Genomic DNA, 25,011 nt, shown 5'->3' on the forward strand with positions numbered 1-25,011 from the left:
AAGAACAGTGATCCAACTACAAAACGCTCTTCACATGACTGTGTAAAGAATCTAGCACGTCATCAGAATGCGTGATGTTGTTATTCCAGGACGAGCCTTTTGACAGCTATAAGAAAAAGGCTGAATTAAATAAATCTCGAAATAGCTAAACTAATCGAATGAATGTATCTAGCTAAATAGAGTTTCGAAGAACGCTGGTATCGGCTCACATAGTTTTAACTGGCAAGCTTGAACCGAAAACGGTTACAGCTACATTCTGCAATTGTTAGCTAGCAAGCTACAATAAATTAGACCGCTGCGTCACATAGCTAACTCAACTCGACCATGTGTCAGGTCGATGAGGAATATAATGGACAGCTAGAACACAGAGTGACCCCACGGTAAACTATTTACCCATTTAACAGCTAGATTACCCAGTTGCCTAACCTGCAGTCAAGCTAATGTCCACGTGTAACTAAGTTCAGCTCGCTAGCTAACGTTAGCTTAGCTACTTAAAGTGTTGTCTGCTGTAGCAACTGCTTCCATCCATCCACTCACAATTCATTTTTTTTTTCAATCGCAGTGTCTCCAAGAAGTGTGTCAAATGCAAAGAAAATACAGCGGTATTGATCATCCGAGCTGGAGATGCATTTTGCAGGTAACGTTAATTTAACTGCTTTTTGAGAGTCACAAACTACATGTATTTGTCTCAAGAACTGGCCCCACAGAATTTAGAGCAAAAATTGAAAAGTGGTAATTTATACTTAGTTGTGCATCTTTTGCTCTCATTGTCAGCATATATGCTCTTTGTAGCTAATAATGAAAAGTCATGTATTTATTTGGGTATGTCTTCTGGCCAGGGGCTGCTTCAAGGAGTACTTCATACACAAGTTCCGGGCCATGCTGGGAAAGAACCGGGTCATATTCCCTGGAGAAAAGGTATTGAATATCCATCTCTAACATTTGTGTAACGTCTTACAAAAATCAAAACCAATGAGTTGGCATTGTTTCTCTGTTGTAGGTTCTTCTTGCAGTGTCTGGTGGGCCAGCCTCTAGCTCCATGCTGTCACAGGTTCAAGAGGTAGTTGGGTCAATGTCTTCCTAGATGTGTAGTCGCACTGTATGTTGCAATTACTGAAATATCACAGGGCTGACATTTCAGATGCAACTCATTAAGTTTCTTCAAATTATTAAGGGTTTCAAACAGGTTTTGTTTTTCTGAATGAAAATGAACTTTTCTTCTCTCAGGGTTTGAGTCGAGACGCACCCAAGAAGTTGAGATTTGTCCCTGGCATTATCTACATAGATGGTAATGTACAGATGATCATATCTGCTCTATGGCACAATGTTTTTTCTTCATCTGTCACTTAGCAGGTGGTTCTGGCCCATTAGACTAGTTCATGTGTGATGATTTTCTATTACTATGTCTTGACAGAGGGCGGTGCCAGTGGTCAAAGCATGGAAGAGCGGGAGAGGGCAGTGGCTCAACTGGAGTCAGTTTTCAGAGCCACTAATTACCATTACCACATAGTCCACCTGGAGCAGGTGAGCTGCCTAGAGATGGGTCAGAAAAATGTTGTTTGTACTTCTGTCTGGGATGTGAGACTGAGCTTTGATCATTGGCATTAAATATGTACAGTGCCTTCAGAAAGTATTCAGACCCCTTGACTTTTTCCACATTTTGTTACGTTACAGCCGTATTCTAAAATGGATTTTTTTTTAAATCCTCAGCGATCTACACACAATATCCCATAATGACAAAGCGAAAACAGGTTTAGACATTTTTGCAAATGCATTAAAAATAAACGGATACCTTATTTACATAAGTATTGCTATGAGACTCAAAATTGAGCTCGGGTGCATCCTTTTTCCATTGATCATCCTTGAGATGTTTCTGTAACTTGATTGGCATCCCTGTGGTTAATTCAATTGATTGGACTTCATTTGGAAAGGCACATACCTGTCTATATCAAGTCCCACAGTTGACAGTGCAAAAACCAAGCCATGAGGTCAAAGGAATTGTCTGTAGTGCTCCGAGACAGGATTATGTCGAGGCACAGATCTGGGGAAGGGTACCAAAACATTTCTGCAGCATTGAAGGTCCCCAAGGACATAGTGGCCTCCATCATTCTTAAATGGAAGATGTTTGGGACCAACAAGACTCTTCTTTGAGCTGGCCATCCGGCCAAACTGAGCAATCGGGGGAGAAGGACCTTGCTCAGGGAGGTGACCAAGAACCTTATGGTCACTCTGACAGAGCTCTAGAGTACCTCTGTGGAGAATCAAAGAACCTTCCAGAAGGACAACCATCCCTGCAGCACTCCACCAATCAGGCCTTTCTGGTAGAGAGGCCAGACGGAAGTCACTCCTCAGTAAAAGGCACATGACAGCCCACTTGGAGTTTGCCAAAAGGCACCTAAAGACTCTCAGACCATGAGAAATGATATTCTCTGGTGTCATGAAACCAAGATTGAACTCTTTGGCCTCAATGCCTGGTGTCACCTCTAGAGGAAACCTGACACCATCCCTACGGTGAAGCATGGTGGTGGTAGCATCATGCCGTGGGGATGTTTTTCAGTGGCAGGGACTGGGAGACTAGTCAGGATTTAGGCCGTCATTGTAAATAAGAATTTAACTGACTTGCGTAGTTTAAATAAAGGTTAAATAAAAGATTAACTGAGCAAAGTACAGAGATTCTTAATGGAAACCTGCTCAGGACCTCAGACTGGGGTGAAGGTTCACCTTCCAACAGGACAACATTCCTAAGCACACAGCCAAGACAACGCAGGAGTGATTTCGGGACAAGTCTCTGAATGTTCTTGAGTGGCCCAGCCAGAGCCCGGACTTGAACCCGATCGAACATCTGGAGAGACCTGAAAATAGCTGTGCAGCGACGTTCCCCATCCAACCTGACAGAGAAGAATGGGAGAAACTCCCCAAATACAGGTGTGCCAAGCTTGTAGTGTCATACCCAAGATGACTCTGCTGTAATCACTGCCAAAGGTGCTTCAACAAAGTACTGAGTAAAGGGTCTGAATATTTATGTAAATGTGATTTCATTTTTTTTTAAATATATAAATTAGCAAAAATGTCAACCTATTTTTGCTTTGTCATTATGGGGTATTGTGTGTAGATTGAGAGACTGATTTCATCAATTTTAGAATAAGGCTGTAACGTAAAATGTAGAAAAAGTCAAGGGGGCTGAATACTTCCCCGAAGGCATTGCATTATAGCTTGTCATTATTTAGAACATATGGTTGCATCATCATGTCTATTGTCTTTCGCTTCCCATGGTGTTTCAGGTACTCAGTCTCCCCAGCTCAGTGCTAGAGGCAGGATCCTCGGCAACAGAAAAACCACAGACTGGGTCGAGTTATAAAGCTGCTGTGGACCAATTCATCCAGACCAGGAAGAACCAGCATCCAGACCTCTCTGTGGAGAATGCCCAGAGTCACCCGTCCAGTCTGAGCATGCAGGAGGTCGAGAATGGAGGAACCAGCCCCATCACCCCTGAACAAACCCAAGCCCTTCAGAGACTGTTTGCCTCTGTGAGGACGCTGACAGCCAAAGAGGATTTGCTACACACACTGAGGTGAGAGATTAGACAGTATCTCCGAGACATGCCATTTACGAATCAGAGCATATGGCGGATGAACATGTCTGAAATGCTTCTGATGGTCTAGTTTGTGTAAAGGCCATTTATGACAGGTGTAATGCATTGCTTTGTCCAGGCAGCACCTGATTCTCCACACAGCGAGGACGCAGGGCTACACCAAAGTAATGATGGGGGACAGCTGCTCCCGCCTGGCCATCAAACTGCTCAGCAACATCTCTCTGGGGCGAGGGGCATCGCTGGCAACCGACACGGTGAGGAGAAAAATCCTCCCCTCTTTCAGCTCAGTAGAATAGTGAACATTATGTTTATGCCGCTCTAAATATTGCAATAAAGTACCGTTCGTAGCATCAGCGTAGCATTACCCCACAGACATACATTGTGTTTTGAGCTCTGGCAGCAGCAGCTGTGTTATTATGAAATGTTGCTATGTTCACAGGGCTTCTCAGATCCTCGCTACGGAGACGTGGTCATTGTCAGACCCATGAGGGACTACTCCTCTAAAGAAATAGCATATTACAACAGAATGTTTGACATCCCCTCAGTCTTCATCCCTGGCCTGGACACTAAGGTGAGAGTCGACTGTGTTCTGATTACTATCATTGGTATGTAGTGTGGCACTCTCTGCCAAGTCCGTTTTGAGTATTTTAAGAGTATTCTTCCTTCACCGCCTCTTCCAGGCACAAGACAAGGCCAGCATCCAGCACCTGACAGAGAGCTTTGTCACTAAACTCCAGACTGACTTCCCCTCTACTGTCAGCACAATCTACAGGTGAGGATGGGTAGCACACAGAGCCACACTAGGAACCAATTGTAAGAACGACTTCTAAACTCAGCAAAAAAAGAAACGTCCCTTTTTCAGGACCGTGTCTTTCATAGATAATTCGTAAAATCCAAATAACTTCACAGATCTTCATTGTAAAGGGGTTAAACACTGTTTCCCATGCTCGTTCAATGAATAAGCAATTAATGAACATGCACCTGTGGAATGGTCTTTAAGACGCTAACAGCTTACAGACGGTAGGCAATTAAGGTCACAGTTATGAAAACTTAGGACACTAAAGAGTCATTTCTACTGACGCTGAAAAACACCAAATGAAAGATGCCCAGGGTCCCTGCTCATCTGTGTGAACGTGCCTTAGGCATACTGCAAGGAGGCATGAGGACTGCAGATGTGGCCAGGGCAATAAATTGCAATGTCCGTAGTGTGAGACGCCCAAGACAGCGCTACAGGGAGACAGGATGGACAGCTGATCGTCCTCGCAGTGGCAGATCATGTGTAACAACACCTGCACAGGATCGGTACATCCGAACGTCACACCTGCGGGACAGGTACAGGATGGCAACAACAACTGCCCGAGTTACACCAGGAACGCACAATCCCTACATCAGTGCTCCGACTGTCCACAATAGGCTGAGAGATGCTGGACTGAGGGCTTGTAGGCCTGTTGTAGGTCAGGTCCTCACCGGCAACATCGCCTATGGCCACAAACTCACTGTCGCTGGACCAGACAGGACTGGGAAAAAGTGCTCTTCGCTGACGAGTCACGGTTTTGTCTCACCAGGTGTAATGGTCGGATTCGCATTTATCGTCGAAGGAATGAGCGTTACACCGAGGCCTGTACTCTGTAGCGGGATCGATTTGGAGGTGGAGGGTCCGTCATGGTCTGGGGCGGTGTGTCACAGCATCATCGGATTGAGCTTGTTGTCATTGCAGGCAATCTCAATGCTGTGCGTTACAGGGAAGACATCCTCCTCCCTCATGTGGTACCCTTCCTGCAGGCTCATCCTGATATGACCCTCCAAGATGACAATGCCACCAGCCATACTGCTCGTTCTGTGCGCGATTTCCTGCAAGACCGGAATGTCAGTGTTCTGCCATGGCCAGCGAAGAGCCCGGATCTCAATCCCATTGAGCACGTCTGGGACCTGTTGGATCGGAGGGCTAGGGCCATTTCCCCCAGAAATGTCCGGGAACTTGCAAGCGCCTTGGTGGAAGAGTGGGGTCACATCTCACAGCAAGAACTGGCAAATCTGGTGCACTACTTAATGCAGCTGGTGGCCACACCAGATACCGACTGTTACTTTTGATTTTGACCCCCCCCCCCTTTGTTCAGGGACACATTATTTGATTTGTTAGTCACATGTCTGTGGAACTTGTTCAGTGTATGTCTCAGTTGTTGAATCTTATGTTCATACAAATATTTACACAAGTTTGCTGAAAATAAATGCAGTTGACAGTGAGGACCTTCCTTTTTTTGCTGAGTTTATATGTTGCACTATTTGTAAAGAAAAGTGGTTGAAAGTGGATTTTGTTAGGATCCTATATCAATCTTAAGTGAGCCTGTTATGTATCTAGACTCGTGTGAAGATAGCTGTTGATAATGTTTGAGGATTTTGGTACTGAGCACCTGTTTTGATGGTTGTCCTCCAGGACTAGTGAGAAGCTCAACACAGCATGTCCCCCTCAGAACACCCACACACAACCCTCTGCTAAGTGCCTACTGTGTGTGTGCGCCTTGGACACTAAACTAGGTGAGTCACACTGCCAGTGTACTATGACGGCATCACATCACAGAAATGTACTGTACTCACTAAATAAAAGTACATGTCATTTTGTACTGAAATGAGTATTTTTATACCCTAATCACGTAAATCTCTACCTCTGCCTCCCCCTGTTCTTTAGAGGAGTTCTCTGCCTACCAGGCTACATTGATCTCAGAGCAGCTGTCTCAGAGGCGGGGCCCAGGCCCTGGGTTCACCCCTGGTACAGCAGCAGCTCCAGGGCTGCCTCCAGCCTCCTCGGCAAGCCAGTGCTGCTACTCTGGAGGGGGCCAGCATCAAAGCTGTATGACTGGAGAGGGGGGCTGCTGCTCCTCTGCTAAGTCAGTATTTGTCTCCTGTCCAATGTTTGCATTACTGTACAGCTGGATTATGTACAGTGTACAAAACATTAACACCTTCCTAATATTGAGTTGCACCCCTCCTTTTGCCTTTACAACAACCTCACTTTGTCAGGGCATTGACTCTACAAGGCATCGAAAGCGTTCCACAGGGATGCTGGCCCATGTTGACTCCAATGCTTCCCACAGTTGTCAAGTTGCCTGGATGTCCTTTGGGTGGTGGACCATTCTTGATACACACGGGAAACTGCTCAGTTTGTACCCAGCAGCGGTGTAATTCTTGACACAAACCAGGGCGCTTGGTCCCTACTATCATACCCCGTTCAAAGGCACTTAAATCTTGTCTTGCCCATTCACCCTTTGAATGGCACACAACACAATCCATTTCCCAATTGTCTCCTCCCCTTCATCTCCACTGATTGAAGTGGATTTAGCAAGTGACATCAATAAGGGATCATAGCTTTCACCTGGTCAGTCATGGAAAGAGCAGGGCTTAATCTTTTGTACACTGTGTATATTCACGTGATTACATTTAGGGTGAAGTGCCAAGCAACTTGAAGTTACTTGTACAAAAATAGTCTGTTTTAATTTGATCCTATTGAATTAATACAATACTGTGTGTTCTTTCAGGGAGCCAGAGACAGTGGATCTTAAAAGCCTGTTGTGTTACAGTTGTAGACTGACCATCAAAGACATGGTGAGGACATATTACTCCTAAACATGACCAATATAATCTTTACAAAGACTACAGCAGGACATTGTGAACCATGGCCTATCTCTGTTCTACAGACAGCAGAAGATGCCCTTCCACAGTACATACTGTCAGAGGCTGAGAGAAGGAAGAGAAGGTGAGATGTATACAACATTCTTAACTCAAAAACAAGAACTACTTGTGAAATAGCTGTTTTTGAATTTGCCCATGTCTGCGTAGAATATTGAGTTATTACCAATAGAATTGCACTAAGCATATCCTTATTTACCTTGTTACTTCTGTTTATGGACTTGTCTAGGTCTCAGATGAGGGAGGAGATCAGTGAGTTCCTGCTAGATGAGGAAGAGGATGAAGCCATCCTGAGGGTTAATGGGTCCTTGTGACAGACTAATACCCAGTGCTACTGGACAACGTCCACATGCACTGCAGTGACATTGTTCCCTTGGCAACTATACAGCCAAGGCGGTTTGTCTCAATATAAACTAATACCAATTGCTTTTAATTAATCAACTGACTGAATAAATATTATTTGGCTGTAAGACAATAGACTGATTTTTAAACTGTATTTTAACTGCACCCAAAATAAAGCTGCTTTGTACATGGCACTGCTTGGTGGTGAATCTAACATTGATTCAGGTATCACTAATGAATTGAATATGGATGTATGATGCTGAAACAATTAGTTTTTCCATGTCAGAAATGAGAATGAACATTTATTTGTATAGATGAACAATATTTTCATTGGTTTAGAAGCTAAATCGCATTCTATTGGAAATAGAAATTATTATTCTTCCACAACCGAGATCCCATAGCAACAACCTACATGGTTCTGCATTCTCCCATCAGCATCACACGGGTTCTCTGAAAATGAGAGCAAACATATGGAAATAAAGTACAACACATGTTTAAAGTTAGGAAAGGTTTTGCTTTTTGCATATTGGCAACTGCCCTAGCAATGGTTAAACCCTATTGTAACAATTCAGAAAAGAATGAAAAGCCACAATGGTAACTGTATAGTGTCACAATTTCTGAAACTACTCCAGCACGACATTTTCCAGAGATGGGGCTAATGTTGCGTTATGCATTATTCCAGCATGGAGACATTTTGTAAGGATTGTCATGACTAAGACATTTATGTTTCAGTCTTTACAGTGTTGCTATACTCTGTCATTTAACCAATGTATTTTACACTTGTAAAACATTTAAGAGATTCAAGTCTTGCCATCGAAAAGCCTAACTTGTTGCCACGTACAAAGTTAGCTTTCCTCCCAACTGAAGCGTTTCAATTTGTAAACAGTTTGAGTAAGATTCAGAGATTTGGCTGAATATGATCTAATAGTGTTTTGATTGGAAACAAACACCCTACTTTAGGTCCTTTTTCTCTCAAATTGTCCCCTTTGGCGCTGCGTTAGTCCACACTGTGCTGGTCGGTGTAGTGAAGATCCAGCCTGTGACCTGTCAGGGGGGCCTGTCTCTTCATTAAGGGGTAGTGTCTGTAGGTCGAGCCGGCCATCACACCTCATTCAGAAGCCCATATTTCTGTTGGAACCCAGGCAATAAGACAAGAGGAGCCTGGCTTTAGTCTGTGGTCAAAGTGCAAAGCATCTAACCTGCCCTTCTGATTGGAGAGGCCTAGCCAAACTTTCCAAAACCAGGGGACGGGCACTGGAGCAGACCCCTTGGCCACCACACAGCCTCTGGCTCACTGTCTGTCAGTACAGCCCACCAGCAGAGGCAAATAGTACTGTCAGAGTATAGAAACAGACAAAACATGCCTTTCCCCCTGGCTAAGAGGGGTTAGTGCACAGTGAAAATAGACCCACTGGAGCTAGCATTGGGTCTTTTAGAGGAAGACCAGGTAGAGGCGCCCCAAACAGGGGTGATCTGGATAGGACAGGACAGCCGGGGGGGGCGGGGCTAGCGATTGTCACTTGATAGCTTGTCTCTTGTCCACTTAATCATAGTCTCTGGTGAGCGGTAGAGGAAGATGAGTTTGGAGTAGAGCTCCTCTTCCAGCTCTAGCTCTCCTGTCTCCCTGACCAGGAAGATGTCTGTGCACAGCTTGAGGATACGGTTAACACAGGGCAGCTCCTCAAACATAATGGAGTGAGAGATCTCACTGAAGAAGCCCCTCACAAACTTCCCAATCACCAGCACCACAGACACGTACAGACCCATGATCCTGCAATGGAGAACAAGTGTAGAATGAGCATAATTTAACATAGAGCTCTCTTCTATACAGTTAATTTCCCACACAATAGTTTGAATGTAAATCAGGTCTATTCGATTTGCTGGAATGGGCTACCATTGAGAACACAGGCAGGCATAGATCCTTACCCATATCCTGCCAGGAAACCTAGACTGGGGGGGCTGACTTTGTCATTGAAGATGACCATCGGCAGGACGCCGCAGTCCCCTGTGGACGGAGGACAGTCGGCGATGCTGATGTCCCACCATTCCTGGGCCCCACGGGTGCTGTTCAGAGAGCGGTCCCTCATCAGAGACAGTGTTACATCCTGGTAGCCCTCCTCATCACCTGCAACATAACATGGTGTCAGGGAGACAGTAACACAGACTGATTGCCCATGTTCTAGCTTTGAGCTTCCTTAAAGACGGATTGGTTGTTTAGCAACAAAACTGATGTATACGCAACTATGGGGCAAAACAGACGGGGTTGGCTTAGATTGTTAAAAACATGTAAACTATATATATATATTACATCGCCAATGTTTATTGAAAATACAAAGAAAGAAAGCTGAACAATGAGCACTTGTCTCTCAAATAAATCGTTACAGCTAGCAAATTCTGGCCGTATTAGTAGACGTGACATCAGTCAAAACAAGACATGGTATCAAGAACAACGAGCTGAAACGAGCCACTTAGGATTCACCAAATGGCAGTTTCTTGTCATTGTTGCTAGGTATATGGCCATCCAGAACCATAACGACACACTGCCTTCTGCCCCTTTGAAGCGTGTGCATCGTTATCGTGACGCTGTCAGCTAACCGTCTATATTTCAAGTACCGTATGGCAGGAAGGATGTTTATACATAAAAGCCGCTCTGACCTTTATACAGCTGGTCGACTGGTTTGGCCTCGGCTCCGTTTGGTGCTCGGATATAGTTGGGGAACATGTGAGGCACACGTCTGATAAAAAAAAAAAAGTACAGGTAATGTCAAACAGAATTCAGGACAGGATTTCACACAGAAATCTAAATGAACTCGGCAAAAAAATAAACTGTCAACTGCATTTATTTTCAGCAAACTTAACATGTGTAAATATTTGTGTGAACATAAGATTCAACAACCGAGACATAAAATGAACAAGTTCCACAGACATGTGACTAACAGAAATGGAATAATGTGTCCCTGAACAAAGGGGGGGTCAAAATTAAAAGTAACAGTCAGTATCTAGTGTGGCCACCAGCAGCATTAAGTACTGCAGTGCATCTCCTCATGGACTGCACCAGATTTACCAGTTCTTGCTGTGAGATGTTACCCCACTCTTCCACCAAGGCACCTGCAAGTTCCCAGACATTTCTGGGGGGAATGGCCCTAGCCCTCACCCTCCGATCCAACAGGTCCCAGACGTGCTCAATGGGATTGAGATCCGGGCTCTTCGCTGGCCATGGCAGAACACTGACATTCCTGTCTTGCAGGAAATCACGCACAGAACGAGCAGTATGGCTGGTGTCATTGTCAAGCTGGAGGGTCATGTTAGGATGAGCCTGCAGGAAGGGTACCACATGAGGGAGGATGTCTTCCCTGCAATGCACAGCATTGAGATTGCCTGCAATGACAACAAGCTCAATCCGATGATGCTGTGACACACCGCCCCAGACCATGACGGACCCTCCACCTCCAAATCGATCCCGCTCCAGAGTACAGGCCAAGGTGTAATGCTCATTCCTTTGACGATAAATGCGAATCCGACCATCACCCCTGGTGAGACAAAACCGTGACTCGTCAGTGAAGAGCACTTTTTGCCAGTCCTGTCTGGTCCAGCAACAGTGAGTTTGTGCCCATAGGCGATGTTGTTGCCGGTGATGTCTGGTGAGGACCTGCCTTACAACAGGCCTACAAGCCCTCAGTCCAGCCTCTCTCAGCCTATTGCGGACAGTCTGATCACTGATGGAGGGATTGTGCGTTCCTGGTGTAACTCGGGCAGTTGTTGTTGCCATCCTGTACCTCTCCCGCAGGTGTGATGTTCGGATGTTCCGATCCTGTGCAGGTGTTGCTCCACATGATCTGCCACTGCGAGGACGATCAGCTGTCCGTCCTGTCTCCCTGTAGCGCTGTCTTAGGCGTCTCACACTACGGACATTGCAATTTATTGCCCTGGCCACATCTGCAGTCCTCATGCCTCCTTGCAGCATGCCTAAGGCACAGGGACCCTGGGCTTCTTTCTTTTGGTGTTTTTCAGCGTCAGTAGAAATGCCTCTTTAGTGTCCTAAGTTTTCATAACTGTGACCTTAATTGCCTACCGTCTGTAAGCTGTTAGCGTCTTAACGAACTTTCCACAGGTGCATGTTCATTAATTGTTTATGGTTCATTGAACAAGCATTGGAAACAGTGTTAAAAACAAATTTACAATGAAGATCTGTGAAGTTATTTGGATTTTTACAAATTATCTTTGAAAGACAGGGTCCTGAAAAAGGACGTTTCTTTTTTTGCTGAGTTTACTACATTTGACTTTGAGCGGAGAGCAAAACATACACTGGGTCTGTGCGGTTCCCCACTAGCAGGGAAGCCAGGTCTGCTCTGACCGGGTTGCCTGGATCCAGATCGATGGAGTACTTGTCAGACGTGTGCTCCACAGTGCCTCCCTTGCCAAGGTCCCTGAAGAAAGAGACAGACACAAATACTATAGAAAACCACAGGGCAATTGCATAAAGAAATGTTTTTACTTCTGCAACAACTTAAAACCACACACACACACAAACAGGTGCATACACATACAGATGCACACACACACCACACCCAGCTGACCTCTGGAAGGTCCAGGCCAGGCGTAGGGTCATGTCCACAGTGCTGCCCAGCAGCTCCTTGACCACCTCCTGTCGACTTGGTGGGCTGATCCTCCACACTGACCCTGAGCTGCCCTTGATCTTAGCTGTCACTATGTCCTCATAGCTGTAGAGGGTGATGAACTGCATAGCCCTCTGCAGGGGACACACACAGACAGTCAGAAGTTACAACTACCTACCACGGAGGCAAATAGAGAGCAGCAGAGCTCAAGTCCATGTTTGTTGTATTCATCATTCAACAGGGATCACTTACTCACAGTTGTACACAATTTGTTTAATTATAATCTAAAACAGGGTGCCCAAGGGAAGGAAATGAGTTGAGCTCTTTACAGTAGAGTTGGAGGTATTACGCACAGCATTGTCATAGAAGTTGGTGGTGAGTTTATTGTAGTCCTCCTCAGTGAAGGACTGAATGGACTGCTGCTGGACACTCATGGTGAACAAGGGCTATGGAGAGGGACAATGGTTAACATTTTAGTACAACAAATCTAACATGAGCACATATCAAATGTATCTTCCATAGATTCTCCAATGCTTTCTTTTTAGTGCTGGACGAGACTTGCCGTTGAAGATGACCATGGGCAGCATGGGTCCGGTGCCCATTAAGAGTGTAAACTGTGCTCACTTATAATTTCCCCCCCAGTAATTACCTCATATCCTCCCAGCTTGACGGTCACTGTGACATCCACAGGGTGATTGACCACGCCCACCACCGATCTGACCAACGAGATGAAGAGCAGCGGGAACCAGATGATGCAGATGAGAAAGAAGATGATGAGTCCTCCCATCCCATACTTCACTATCTTCTTCTTCTTTTGGCCTTTGGGCTGAGGGTATTTCTGAGGATGAAGAGGAACCAGCTGTAAAAACTGCTGGCCTAATCACATAGTACAACAGACAGCAAGGGATTTTATCAACTACATTTGTAACCTAGAGGTCTTTGTACCTTCTCTGTCTCACGGCTGCACTTGATGATGAAGATGTTGGCGTAGATGTCTTCCACACACATCCAGTTGGAGAGGGACAGAGTGGTGTCAGTCCACACCCAGTCCATCACTGCCCGGAGCTCCACCAGGAAAGGCACCAAGCGGAACCTGAGAGACAGACAGACAATCTCACCCTGTACCAGTACCCAACCTCATCCCATCACCTCACTGAACAGGGAGACTCCCTGACTCAAACATATTACATGGTGTGGCAGAGGAGGAGATTCTGAATGGACAGACTCACCCCTGGAAGAGGAAGAGGTTGAGGTGGTTGAACTTCTTAGTGAGGAAGTTGCCCAGGATTCGGGTGGGGTAGCCACAGCGGATCTGATAGGCCGACAGGGCAAAGTAGATACACTTGAAGAAGTACCAGAGCTGAGCCACCGAGTTTTGACTGAACATCCTGAGAGGACAGAGGGAGACACACCTCAGTACACACCTCAGAGAAATGATGCAATAGGCACACCGCTTCAGGACCGTCGAACACCACGAAGATAGACAAACACAAGTGTGATTAAATAGACAAGACGTAATGAGATGTGTCACTCTGCGGACACACCTTCCTCTTCCTCACCTCTCAGTGACAGCAGGCAGGATGAAGAACATCCAGAGGTGGATGCCGAACACCAGGATGATCTGGAAGATGAGCTTGCCCAGGACGGTCTTGCGGAGGTAGAGGGCTCGGTCGATGATCATGGTGCTGAACTGGATGAGCAGCATCACCAGGAAGGCCTCGGGCACCTGGTCCTCTGACAGCGTAGAGGCAATGTCTGCTGCGGCCGAGTGTTTCTGAGGCACAATGGGCGAACCGTTTAGTCCACAGAATGCTATTATAGCGTCCTGTGACCAAGCTTTTAGAGATGGTGTTTTGATGATTTAATCGGAACAACATGTAGGTGGTGATGCAACAATGAGTAATACAATATCGGAACTGTTTTTGAGAGGTTTGAAAGGTTTGAGAGCTTTTGCCGGCGCAGGTATAGGAATAGGTTGTGTGTCAAGAGTGGCCTTGTACAGCAAGTGCATTCATTGCAGTCATGTAAACAGTACTCACTCCAAAGGCCCAGAAACCGAAGACAATGATGATGAAATCCACCACGTCAGTGAGGAACATGAGGGCGTAGACATCAGTGGCAGCACGGTACGGTGCATGTAAGATGTCGCTGAAGAATTCGTGACAAGGCTTGTAGACATTCCACACACTACAAAGAAGGTTGGGAAATCAAATCACTGCCCCATGCCCAAATATGGCACGATTATAGAGGACCGCTGATTCATTCAGCACAGTAATGGCGTCACAACCAACTACACTTCTAAATGTAAATCAAAACCCACAGAATTATTTACAAACCATAATAACACTAGAGAATACACTGGTTATGTAATTGTGTGACGTCTGTATTGTCTGACGAGCTCTCCAGTGAGTGACTCCTGTGTACTTACGCTGTGATGGTGAGGTGCTTGATCTTCTCTCCCACTGCTATCAGCTTCTTACTGGCTGCCTCTCTACGCTTACCCTTCTGTTTCTTCTTCTGCTCCTTTTTCTCAGCCTTGATATCTAAGGCTTCTAGAATCCAAACAGAATACAAATCATTTCACTGTAACTCTGAGGAGGGCAGTCATAAGGACACACACTCCTATTCTGAAATCCCAAGCCCTTAATTCATGAATGTCTTCATTCTCCTCTCTACTGCTAGTTTCTTTAACTGACCTTTGCTTAATTGTTTTTTCTTGCGGAAGCGCATGATGCTGCCCTTCTTCTTGGGTCCCTCCACAGGCAGGCTGGGGGGCGGCTCTGGGGTGGGGGCTAAGCTGGTGCTGGGCTCTGGTTCAGGCTCTGGTTCGGCCTTCTGGTCCTCATCCGGTTTGAGTTCCTCCAGGTCCATGAGGCTGGGTCCTGGGCTGGGCTGGACATGGACCTCAACCCCCTCCCCCTCTCCTTCCTCCTTCTTCTTGTTGGCCTCCTCTGATGGCCGTGAGGGCTTCTCCTCCAGAGCACATTCCTGGTCCCACAGGCCATACCGCTGATGAGAGACAGTGAAGAAACAAAAGCGTTAGGAGTATTGAATCCAAATCTTGTGGTATAAACGTACACTACCGTTCAGAAGTTTGGGGTCACTTAGAAATGTCCTTGTTTTTGAAAGAAAAGCACATTTCTTGTCCATTAAAATAACATCAAATTTATTAGAAATACAGTATAGACATTGTTAACGTTGTAAATTGCTATTTTAGCTGGAAACGGCTGATTTTTAATGGAATATCTACATAGGTGTACAGAGGCCCATTATTAGTAACCATCACTCCTGTGTTCCAATGGCACGTTGTGTTAGCTAATCTTAGTTTATCATTTTAAAAGGCTAATTGATCAGTAGAAAACCCTTTTGCAATTATGTTAGCACAGCTGAAAACTGTTGTTCTGATTAAATAAGCAATAAAACGGCTTCTTTAGACTAGTTGAGTATCTGGAGCATCAGCATTTGTGGGTTCGATTACAGGCTCAAAAAGTTTCCTTCTGAAACTAGTCAGTCTATTCTTGTTCTGAGAAATGAAGGCTATTCCATGCGAGAAATTGCCAAGAAACTGAAGATCTCATACAACGCTGTGTACTTCTCCCGTCACAGAACAGAGCAAACTGGCTCTAACCAGAATAGAAAGAGTGGGAGGCACCGGTGCACAACTGAGCAAGAGGACAAGTACATTAGAGCGTCTAGAAAGTTCTTTGTTTCTGGCCATTTTGAGCCTGTAATCGAACCCACAAATGCTGATGCTCCAGATACTCAACTAGTCTAAAGAAGCCCAGTTTTATTGCTTCTTTAATCAGAACAACAGTTTTCAGCTGTGCTAACATAATTGCAAAAGGGTTTTCTAATGATCAATTAGCCTTTTAAAATTCTAAACTTGGATTAGCTAAAACAATGTGCCATTGAAACACAGGAGTGATGGTTGCTGATAATGGGCCTCTGTACTACTATGTAGATATTCCATTAAAAAACTGCCATTTCCAGCTACAAGTCATTTACAACATTAACAATGTCTACACTGTATTTCTGATCAATTTAATGTTATTTTAAATGGACAAAAAATTAGCTTTTCTTTCAAAAACAAGGACATTTCTAAGTGACCCCAAACTGTTGAACGTTAGTGTATGATTATAAATGTCAAGGCCAACAGAGTCATGGCTGAGAGTTGAATGGTGGGCTGGTATACCTGCAGCAGTGAGCGATGGAAGAAGAGAGCCAGCAGCTGCAGCAGATCATAACGGATGTAGTTATCGGTCTTCTCCAGGCCCAGGATACGAGGTGGGAAGAAAGGCTTGTCCTCGTTCAGCGTGAGCTCATATACACTGTTCCACGGGAAGAAACCAAACTGGAACAGGTACTTCACCACCACCATGACCTGAGTGGAACCGGAACAAACCAGAACAATGCAGAGGGAAACATAGTTTAACATAAAGAAACGTATCTAATACATGACCATCTGTTAAATACTATTATTTTTAACATTTTTGTGAAGGCTAACAGCCTGGAACGGGAACAGTGTGGAATAAAGCCCTAAATTAGGTCTGGAAATCTAGAATGCTATTTGGTTTCTACCTTTGGTTTACACCAGGTGTTCAATAAAAAATTCAAAATTCTTACATCACATACTTCACATCTTATGCAATGTTTACACCACTTTAGCCAACGAAGGCAAGAAGAGGGAGAAGATAGTAAGGCATCTGCACCTGTGCCATGGCTATGTCTCAACAGGCTTGTATAGGTGTGCACTACCATACTACATCGGTGCAACAATAACAATCCATAAACCAGCCCTGTCTTGGTACCAGCATTATCAACGCAACGACCCACCTCAGTGTAGACAATAGCGGTCATCCAGAACTTCTTGGTGGGGCGTGGCACGGCCAGCATGGCCCAGAGGAAGATGAGGATGGGCAGCACCACTGAGATGACGGAGGCCGTCACCATGTTGTTGAGCACGACGATGAAGTAGCACACCAGCTCTGAGTTGGCAGCCAGGAGGTTGTACAGGGCAAACTGCAGCTTCAGCAGGCGGTTCTGAGAGGAGTAGAACTCTCTACACTGGACCAGCTCCTCCACAAAGAACTGCCTGAGTTAGGGGGTATAGAGACATCGGGGTCAGTACAGTTCATACACGCAGGACATACACAAGCTGATACGTGGGGACAGTTGGCAGTCTGAGTCGATCAGGCTAGAACCTGGGTTCTGTAGCATTCTGTAGGTTCTGTAGCATGTCAACTGTAGAGGTCTTTTGGGAACATTGTGACGTATATGTCAGTACCGGTCAGTGAGCATCTCGCTGGCGGTCCTGGAGTGGCGGTAGCGGCTTCTGTGCTGTGGTTCTGTCTCCACCCCCAGCAGCTCCAGAGTGGGCTCTGAACAACACAGGGTGGTGCCGCTGTGACGCTCACGCTCGCTCAGCTCCACCAGCTCCAACCCACTACAACATAACACACAGGTCAGCAATAACGCTTAACACTGACTGAATTATATACCGAACAAAAATAAACGCATCATGCAACAATTTCAAAGATTTTACTGAGTTACAGTTCATATGAGGAAATCAGTCAATTGAAATCAATGTATTAGGCTCTAATCTGTGGCATTGTGTTGTGTGACAAAACTGCTCATTTTATTGTCCCCAGCACAAGTTTCACCTGTGTAATGATCATGCTGTTTAATCATTTTCTTGATATTCCAAACCTGTCATGTGGATGGATTATCTTGTCAAAGGAGAAATGCTCACTAACAGGGATGTAAACAAATTTGTGCACAAACTTTGAGGGAAATAAGCTTTTTGTGCAAATGGAACATTTCTAGGCTCTTTTATTTCAGCTCATGAAACATGGGACCAACACTTTATATTTTTGTTCAGTGTAGATGACTACAAACCAGTAAGAAAATGATTTTTTTTTCATATACATTTTGTTCAATTCTATTCTGTTCCTCCCTCGAAAGAGATATTCAATATTAATGTGCCCAATAGGTTAAATGGGCCATCACCTTCACCAACCTGGTGGCACTGGTTCTATTCACGTGGTCCGTGTCTCCCTCTATGTCTCCCAGACAGGTCTCCATAGTGGGGCTCTCGCTGCCCTGGGACAGCTGATCCTCCATGGGCTCCCTCAGAGATCCCTGTAAAACACTACAGGGTTAGGGTCCATCACTGGTCATACTGGGACAGTGTCTCACTAGAAGTAGATGACTTCTGGTTGTGGGAGGTACCTTATAACTGACCTGGCTGACGTTGTGTATGAGGTGGTAGCGTTCGTTGCACAGCACGGTGGAGGTGTCCACGTACTGCTTGGTGATGAGGTTGAGCCACTCTGTTAGGCCATCCACCATGGCCAGGAACACGATCCACAGCAACATGAGGACGTCCAGGATCCTCTGCACGATGTCTGCCTTCCCTAGAGCACAGCATGAGATTACATTGCACTAGGTCATACAGACAATAAAATGTGTGAAACTTAATGAATAAATGGCACTGGGAATATAGTGGGCAAAATATGTAACCTACATCATTAAATAAACCCCAAAATACCTGAGCCCTCTCCATCAAGTTCGTCATTGTCGTCGATCTCTTCGTGTGAAATACTTTCTTCAAATTCAAGACTACCTTCATGACCTGTAACAGAAAAAACAACAAGTTAATCACTGTGTGTATGTGTGTGTGTGTGAGAGAGAGAGCGTGTGTGATCTCTGACCTGGTGCTGGAGAACTGTCCTGTTTCCTCAGCCGTCTCTCCTCTCTTTCCAGCCTCCTCTGTTCTTTCTGTCTCTCCTGACGTTCTCTCAGCGTTGCCTTGGCGCTGGTCACCCACGCCCGGTACGCCAGCTGAGGGCACGGGGGGGGGGCAGGAGGAATTCACATGCTTCAATACTGCATTATGAAAGGCAAGCTTTGGAGTATTTTGAGTAATATTGTTGTTTTTGCACATTTCAGTGCATTTTAGCACTGTGAAAATGCTGTGGTGGCAGAGGCTGTGTTGATTAACTGTAAGGTGAACTCACCTGAAAGGCAGTCTGTTTCTGAGGCTTTTTTTCTTCTGAAAATAGTTCTTCTTCCTCCTCACTGTCCGACTCAAACAGGTAGTAATCCCCAGAATGCAACACTGCAAAGGTAAACAGAAACCATCCAGATGATATCAATACATAGGGACCGGACAGACCATGGGTAGTGAATGCATTTACTGGTAGTACAACTATGGCTGTGGCAGTCACAAAATTTAGTCAGCCGGTGATTGTCAAGCAAATAGCTGTCGGTCTCGCGGTAATTGATGATGAATTAACATAAAACACACTCAGCATCTCCTGGCTTCCACACAAGCCACTGATGCAGACCTTTGGAATGTCTACATTTTAAAAAGTCTAATAAATCCATGTAATATAGCCTGCACCTTCAAAATAAATCCATTATTTATTTTAGACGGGTCTAAAGAAGCATGATATGAAGAAAATGTAGTCTATTCAGAAAAACAGAATAGCATACTCTGAGCTGTCCTTATTTAAGGTCTTGATCTGGCTATGCTAAATGGTTATGGGCTACACTAGTTCATTTAGCAGACAAGATTTGCTTAGAATTCTGTGTCATTATTTTATATTACTTTATGGTATGAAGAATACAATTGAACAAAGTTGAATAAAATAAAAATGATATTTTCTCCAAACGTTTTGAGGGAGTGCACACATGCGGCTATTCTGTGTTGAGCGGTTAACAAATAAATATGTACTCCTATATGCTTAATTAAGAGTTAATAATGCAACTTTATTTGTTCTACAAATGTTGGGCTATATGTTTTGATTGTTAATACAATGTAAGGCTGCATGATGCGATGCTAATGATGATTTGAAAAAAGTTGCTTGAAAGGCATGAGCTCTGGTTTGTTTTTTTGCACAGGGTGTACACACTTCATTAGTCTCTCATTCACAATTTGACAAGCACTTGTGGTCCCGTGTGGCTCAGTTGGTAGAGCATGGTGTTTGCAACGCCAGGGTTGTGGGTTCGATCCCCACGGGGGACCAGTACGAAAAGAAGAAAAAAAATGTATGAAATGTATGCATTCACTACTGTAAGTTGCTCTGGATAAGAGCGTCTGCTAAATGACTAAAATGTAAAAATCTAAATAATGCCTCGAAATATCACGGCGGCATCTCCTTTGGTGACCGTAACGCACACCAAAAAAAATCTATGCCTTTTTGCGGCCAGTGGCTGTTGTGCCCTTGGCCCGGAGTGCTGCATTGTGCCCTTCTCCCCGAGTGCTGCAGATCGGTGGGTCCCCCACGAAACGGTTGAGCTAACGTAGGCTAATGCGATTAGCATGAGGTTGTAAGTAACAAGAACATTTCCCAGGACATAGACATATCTGATATTGGCAGAAAGCTTAAATTCTTGTTAATCTAACTGCACTGTCCAATTTACAGTAGCTATTACAGTGAAAGAATACCATGCTATTGTTTGAGAGTTCACAGTTATGAACTTGGAAATGTGTTAATAAACCAATTAGGCACATTTTGGCAGTCTTGATACGAGAATCTTAACAGAAATGCAGTGGTTTATTGGATCAGTCTAAAACTTTGCACATACACTGCTGCCATCTAGTGGCATCTAAATTGCGCCTGGGCTGGAATAATTCATTATGGCCTTTCTCTTGCATTTCAAAGATGGTACAAAAAAATACAAAAAACCCCAATTTTTTTCCTTTGTATTCACTTTTACCAGATCTAATGTGTTATATTCTCCTACATTCATTTCACATTTCCACAAACTTCAAAGTGTTTCCTTTCAAACGGTATGAAGAATATGTATATCCTTGCTTCAGGTCCTGAGCTACAGGCAGTTAGATTTGGGTATGTCATTTTAGGCAAAAATGTAAAAAAATAAAAAGAGGGGCGGATCCTTAAGAAGCACCTCTCACTCACATGGCTTTCCATCACGTGATCGTCTCTACCTCACAGGCTACAAGTGAAGACAGACATATCGGGGACACAACCGTGCGCGTCCTTATCCAATTCCGAGGTGCATATTGAAGATATTGGAAGATCTGTCCACATTTACTTTTCGTCAGTCAACAAAATGAATAGGCCTAACGAACTGCAAAAGCACTATCCTATGTCAATATACTATTCCCATAGTACAAAAGTCAACCTATTCTATTCTGTGCGAGAAATACATATTCCAAACATAGTCTGGGACAGTTGTGGGATGCAATAGATCCCAAATTAAATCAACCACTAGCATCAACAAAAACGTTTTTTTACCCAATGTGGCTGACGCAACAGATCAGAAATATTTATCTTAAAATGTTGATAAACTAATAGGCTATTCCTTCACATTATAAGCGCAGCAATGCGCACATGGTAGTAGGCTTATGTATGCCAGTTAGGCGCTAAACCCCTTGTAAAGCGGATTAATGTGCTTTAAGAAGTTATTTGGCCACTTTAGTTGTGATACAAAACATATAGGCCTATGGGCTAGGCTACGAGGTGTGCGACTATAATTAGAAGAAGTCACACAAAAAAAGGCAGTTTCTTATGCTGGGCATCATTCACAAGTGATAATATATAGTGTCACCCATCAGACTATTCTTGATTTTATCTTGTCTTTACATAAAATAAATAATATATGCGTGAAATTTGTTGATTTAGAATGGACCATTATCGTACAAGTAATCTGTGCACTTAAATAGCCAATGGGGGACGCTTTTCCAGTAGTTCATTTTCATGCCAGCCAGGTAGGCTATACTCCTGTTGTAAAGATAAACAATGTGCTTAATATTAGGAATGTTGAGAAATAAATATAGTAGGCCCAGCCTATAGAAAGCTGATGGAATCCTCCTCTTTTTAGTAGAGGCCATCACTGTTATCTCGCGCAATTGCATAGCCTATAGAAATGTGGCGCAACATGAGCTCATGGGCTCTCATGAAGTGTTTGATTAGATTTTCGAACACATTTGCATTGATGTCAGAGTGATTAGAGGGACAATAGAGTGCTGAGTCCTAGGCAGTTAGCAAGTTTGGTAGGCTACTAATGACCATCAGCCGCATCAGAGCTTGGAGAAGCCTAATTACCTTTGACTGCCTTCATGATTCGTGACCGCCGGTGTGCCGATAATACGGTCACCGCAACAGCCCTAAGTACAACTAGTCATAACTCATGTACACTGAGACCACTTCAAACCCAGGAGTGTTCAGTGTCTGATTTTCGAACAAAACAGAAACTAAGGAAACTGACTTGCAGCATTGGACAATGCAGTTCTGTCTGAGGAAGGAAATAATGAAAACAGATGTGAGAAGACAGGCCAAAAAGACTGGAAGATTACAATCCTCTACTGGACTGCACCTGCAATTCAAAGAGTATAGAGAAATATGGGTACTAGCCCAATATATACAATCTATTCCATTATGAAACATTATAGGACTGCTAATAAACTGTTTGACAAACTCTGATTGGTTCGGTCCTAAGGAAAACTTTTCCAGATTTCTGACAGTGCATGTAAACAGTGCAGGCCGGCTCAGCCAACCATTTCCCCATCACTGACAGAAGACATCAGATGCAGATGCCGCTCACCACAGGAGAAAAATACTCCTATTTCAATATCAAAGAGCCCAGACAAATCTAATTTCCGGACCTCCTGAGGCAGACAGATGGAAGGTCTTTTATCTGAGCTCATGGCATCTTGGGACACAGCCCAGCCTCGGGTAATGAGGTGATTCTAACTGACTGGATGACCATCCAGAAGAAGTCTCTCAGACACAATTCCATTACAGAGGATAGAGAGTGCACAGTCACAGAAACATATACAATATTATATACATGGATGTAGAGATGGAGAAAGTCAGTCTGGCACTGACATATACACTGACAGAGGTCTATATAGTGGTGGGATATGGAGCAAACCTTTAGCATGGTCCAGCCAGGGCTCTTGCCACTTCTTGCCACGCTTGTGGCTTCTCTTTTCTCTCTGTGGCTCTGTGGGGTGAGATGAAGGGCCTCAGGCTTTACCAAACAGCAAACACAACCACCCTCAAACCCTCATCCGTAGAGATGGGTTGTTGAATTACTTTGAATAAACGTATTAACGGTTAATAGGATGATTCTTGACAGTGAGAGCACAAGTCCAAACCAAGGCTCATTTCATGCCTGCCGGATCAGTACAGAGTAATGAAGTTGAGTACCTGATGCCGGATCCGCCTTGGTGTCTGACTTCCGACGGCCCTCTTTACACTTCTCCTGTTTGGAGCGGATCCGTTCCATCCTGAGGGGAAGGGCAGACATATTCTGATGTCATCATGACTCATGATGAGCACTGACTACTTTACCCTCTCTCTCTCTCTCGCTCTCTCAGTTTTTCTACATCAGTTGTATATGATTAAGCAGTCACCTAATATGGCACTTGACCACACTACAGTCTTGGTTTTGGACATGTGTTTTCCAGAGATCGTCCATCTGCTGTCATATTCATCAGACATATGCAGAGGGAGATTATTGGCCTTGCTAGTGGCCATTCTTGGCTATGGGCTAGTTATGAGATCTGGCTCTCTCATTAGCCCGTTTTAGCTTGATACATGAGGAATGGCTCAATGTGTTGAGAACATGGAAAGCGGTCATTTCTATGGTTACTCACGATCTCTTGAGCTGCGAGAGGGACTTCTTCTCTACTTCCTGGTGGAAGCGCATGTTCTTCACAATGCTGGCCCTGAACAGCTCAAAGCCCCTGTCACAATTAAACATCAGGTCAACATAACGTTTCCATACAGTACATACAGACTGAACACACAGTAAAACAGTATCAGCGTGAGTCCATCAAAACTCTGTGGCAGTTGCAGGGGAATGTCGAGGCTTTTAGGGTGCCCTCCAGGGGGTGCTGTGGAGACCAGTGCTCACCGGGAGGCTTGGCGGGCAGAGGCCTGCAGGTCGGCTGTCACGTGCAGGAAGTAGCAGCTGAGGAACACTCTCCTCTGCAGCAGGAGGAAGAAGAAGCAGATACTGTCCCAGATGATCCCTGCCTCCTCTACAGGCAGAGTACACGCCTTATCGCTCACACTCTTAGCTGTAGGACACACACACACAAGCATACAAAGTCCGCTTTGGTTATTCTATAATGTCATTGTTTTCCTGCAAATTTGGAGGGTGACATGTGTGTTCACTCATAGAGATAAAATAACTGTATCCACCTGTATGTGCTGAGTACTCACGGTCATAGTAACCCTTGACTGTGCAGACCAGACTGAAGAGTTGGATCACCCAGCAGAAACTTTTCTGCATCTCCACCACAAACACACAGGCCAAGATCTGGGGACAACACACACTATCCCTTAAAATGTATGCAAGCATAGCAGTTCACCTAACAAGGTTCATTTCCACCCTGTATAGGATTACGGTTACAGTATGTGGTTGTCCACAGTGAGGTGCATAGCCACTCACAGACAGCATGTTCTTGGAGATGATTACGGCCACATTGTAGATGATGAGGCAGTCCCACATGACCAGGCGCGTGCGGGAGGGCTTCCTGAGCAGCTTGGTGCCGAAGAGCAGGAAGAAGAAGCAGGCCAGCAGGTAGCCCAGGCCGAAAACACTGATCCTGGTGGCCCCCGTCACAAACACCACCGACAAGACAAACCAGAACATATGACGGAACACCAGCACCTTGGCCATGTCCAGGTAACACCTGGAGGAGAGGGGGAGAGAGAGATGAGAGTTAATGTTGATACTGTATACTGGTAGGTGTAGTTGAGAATGTATAATAGTTAGTGCCCAGAGTTTTTCCTGGTC

At 44.8% G+C, this 25,011-nt stretch overlaps 2 protein-coding genes across 2 annotated transcripts in view; one reads left to right on the forward strand and one right to left on the reverse strand.

Annotated features, from left to right (window-relative positions):
- The first annotated feature begins 65 nt into the window (after positions 1-65).
- ctu2 (cytosolic thiouridylase subunit 2 homolog (S. pombe)) lies at positions 66-7,812 on the forward strand. The gene is made up of 15 exons (XM_014175506.2): positions 66-380; positions 563-637; positions 840-918; positions 1,001-1,060; positions 1,228-1,288; positions 1,415-1,524; positions 3,282-3,571; positions 3,711-3,846; positions 4,032-4,163; positions 4,273-4,364; positions 6,027-6,127; positions 6,279-6,477; positions 7,126-7,192; positions 7,285-7,343; positions 7,506-7,812. The coding sequence occupies exons 1-15, from the start codon at positions 325-327 to the stop codon at positions 7,588-7,590; spliced, it is 1,602 nt and encodes a 533-aa protein (XP_014030981.2). The 5' UTR covers positions 66-324; the 3' UTR covers positions 7,591-7,812.
- An 88-nt stretch (positions 7,813-7,900) lies between these two features.
- The window catches only part of LOC106587265 (piezo-type mechanosensitive ion channel component 1), a 73,488-nt gene continuing 56,377 nt past the window's right edge, over positions 7,901-25,011 (reverse strand). Inside the window, exons 24-50 of the mRNA XM_014175505.2 lie at positions 24,664-24,907; positions 24,435-24,531; positions 24,124-24,289; positions 23,864-23,953; positions 23,415-23,494; positions 23,137-23,208; positions 19,251-19,351; positions 18,945-19,074; positions 18,782-18,865; positions 18,475-18,647; positions 18,251-18,372; positions 17,519-17,677; positions 17,068-17,326; positions 16,427-16,615; positions 14,931-15,243; positions 14,663-14,786; positions 14,274-14,421; positions 13,794-14,008; positions 13,464-13,622; positions 13,180-13,327; positions 12,884-13,072; positions 12,588-12,680; positions 12,196-12,368; positions 11,923-12,045; positions 10,274-10,353; positions 9,545-9,743; positions 7,901-9,389 (exon numbers count right to left, since the gene is read on the reverse strand). Coding sequence (XP_014030980.1) covers positions 9,125-9,389; positions 9,545-9,743; positions 10,274-10,353; positions 11,923-12,045; positions 12,196-12,368; positions 12,588-12,680; positions 12,884-13,072; positions 13,180-13,327; positions 13,464-13,622; positions 13,794-14,008; positions 14,274-14,421; positions 14,663-14,786; positions 14,931-15,243; positions 16,427-16,615; positions 17,068-17,326; positions 17,519-17,677; positions 18,251-18,372; positions 18,475-18,647; positions 18,782-18,865; positions 18,945-19,074; positions 19,251-19,351; positions 23,137-23,208; positions 23,415-23,494; positions 23,864-23,953; positions 24,124-24,289; positions 24,435-24,531; positions 24,664-24,907 — 4,195 coding nt within the window. The 3' untranslated portion in view covers positions 7,901-9,124. The remainder of the gene's footprint in view (positions 9,390-9,544; positions 9,744-10,273; positions 10,354-11,922; positions 12,046-12,195; positions 12,369-12,587; positions 12,681-12,883; positions 13,073-13,179; positions 13,328-13,463; positions 13,623-13,793; positions 14,009-14,273; positions 14,422-14,662; positions 14,787-14,930; positions 15,244-16,426; positions 16,616-17,067; positions 17,327-17,518; positions 17,678-18,250; positions 18,373-18,474; positions 18,648-18,781; positions 18,866-18,944; positions 19,075-19,250; positions 19,352-23,136; positions 23,209-23,414; positions 23,495-23,863; positions 23,954-24,123; positions 24,290-24,434; positions 24,532-24,663; positions 24,908-25,011) is intronic.

Source organism: Salmo salar, chromosome ssa26, assembly GCF_905237065.1.
Source record: "Salmo salar chromosome ssa26, Ssal_v3.1, whole genome shotgun sequence".
Taxonomy (NCBI): domain Eukaryota; kingdom Metazoa; phylum Chordata; class Actinopteri; order Salmoniformes; family Salmonidae; genus Salmo; species Salmo salar.